Raw genomic sequence first — 1418 nt, forward strand, 5'->3', positions numbered from 1 at the left:
ACTTCTACACACAGAACAATACCACGGTCGTGGTGGTCCCTTAGTCGTTACCCCTGAACCCAAAACGGGGAAACTTGCACAAGCTTTCCTCTACGCCGGAATGGAACTTGGGTTTTCTGTCGTCGATCCAAACGGCCGGGAGCAGATAGGTAGTGTCAGAACTCTCGTAACTGTGGAGAGATATACATTTACGGTTATGTGTAACTATGGTAATATTCATGTTCATGGGGATATGCATTCATAAACATTTTTGAATTTATTTATGTGAATGTTGACATGTCCGTAACTTTTATCGCTATATATTTATATATATTTTCTATCCTAATTATCTTATCTCGAAGTAACACCCCAAAAACTAGCGTACCAACCGTTCCGCAGGATTCGCTAAGCCGGAATATACCATCTGCGGCGGCCTTCGGTGTTCCGTCGCCCAGGCCTACCTCCGCCCCGCCCTGCGTCGTAACCCGAATCTACACGTTCTCTACGACGCCTTCGTCTACAGGGTGCGTCTTTCGCTCCTTCTTACTGCTGGGAGTTTCTTCAGTCTAAGAATTTATTCACAGTATCTCTGCATCTGAGAATAAATTATGTAAAACGGGAGAGAGCTTGAATTCTAACAATTTTTTTGCTGAATTATTACTCGCAAATTCCATTGTACAGAAGCCTGATTTAAAATGTTATCAAACATTCTTTGATTAAAAATCCTTCGAAGGATAAACTGCATAATGGAAAGCTACGAATATATATTTCTATGCCATATTCGATAGCAATGATACTAATTTCATAATTTCTTGTCAGATATAACAAAATACGAAATCCATCTATGAAAAATACAAATAATATATTACAGGTCCTATTCAACAAGCATAATAGAGCAATTGGTGTGCAGTACAATTACAGAGGAAGAGTGAGTATTTAATTTTATCTAAATAGGTAAAATGTAATGATATTCTGAACACAAAAAGGGCGTGCATAAATTCGAACACATATATAGTAAACCATTAAAAATTAGGTGTATATATTTTTTAAATGTTTATAGGTCAATACTCTACTATAATCAGATAAAATTTAATCATATAAAGTTATATACAATTACCTTTGAAATGATCATGAATAATCGGAAATGCAGTTTAAGAAATATAATTATGTTGCACTTTTATTATTCCCAGTGGCTTTATTTAGAAGATAATCCGAAAAGAAAAAAAAATCCTGTTTCAGATACACACAGCTTATGCCAAAAAGGAAGTTATAATCTCAGCTGGTGCCTTGGCGTCCCCCAAACTCTTAATGCTGTCAGGGGTCGGTCCTTCGCCGCATCTGAAACACCACAAGGTTTGTTGCGGTTCTGTCGCTGTTTCGTTTATCGGCTCTTGTCGAGATTGTATTCATCGTGGAAAGTGTAATACTTCACGGTGAAA

General features: G+C 37.3%; 1 protein-coding gene and 1 long non-coding RNA gene across 2 annotated transcripts in view; one reads left to right on the plus strand and one right to left on the minus strand.

Annotated features, from left to right (window-relative positions):
• The window catches only part of LOC119589521 (glucose dehydrogenase [FAD, quinone]-like), a gene marked incomplete in the record, with an annotated part of 17770 nt that overhangs the window by 10529 nt on the left and 5823 nt on the right, over positions 1-1418 (plus strand). Inside the window, 4 exon segments of the mRNA XM_037938122.1 lie at positions 15-149; positions 379-503; positions 851-907; positions 1219-1332. Of these exon segments, the coding sequence (XP_037794050.1) occupies positions 15-149; positions 379-503; positions 851-907; positions 1219-1332 (431 nt within the window).
• The window catches only part of LOC119589526, a 5585-nt gene continuing 4199 nt past the window's right edge, over positions 33-1418 (minus strand). Inside the window, exons 2-3 of the long non-coding RNA XR_005230194.1 lie at positions 369-574; positions 33-170 (exon numbers count right to left, since the gene is read on the minus strand). This is a non-coding gene — a long non-coding RNA (uncharacterized LOC119589526). The remainder of the gene's footprint in view (positions 171-368; positions 575-1418) is intronic.

This window comes from Penaeus monodon, chromosome 25 (genome assembly GCF_015228065.2).
Source record: "Penaeus monodon isolate SGIC_2016 chromosome 25, NSTDA_Pmon_1, whole genome shotgun sequence".
In the NCBI taxonomy this organism is placed as follows: Eukaryota; Metazoa; Arthropoda; class Malacostraca; order Decapoda; family Penaeidae; genus Penaeus; species Penaeus monodon.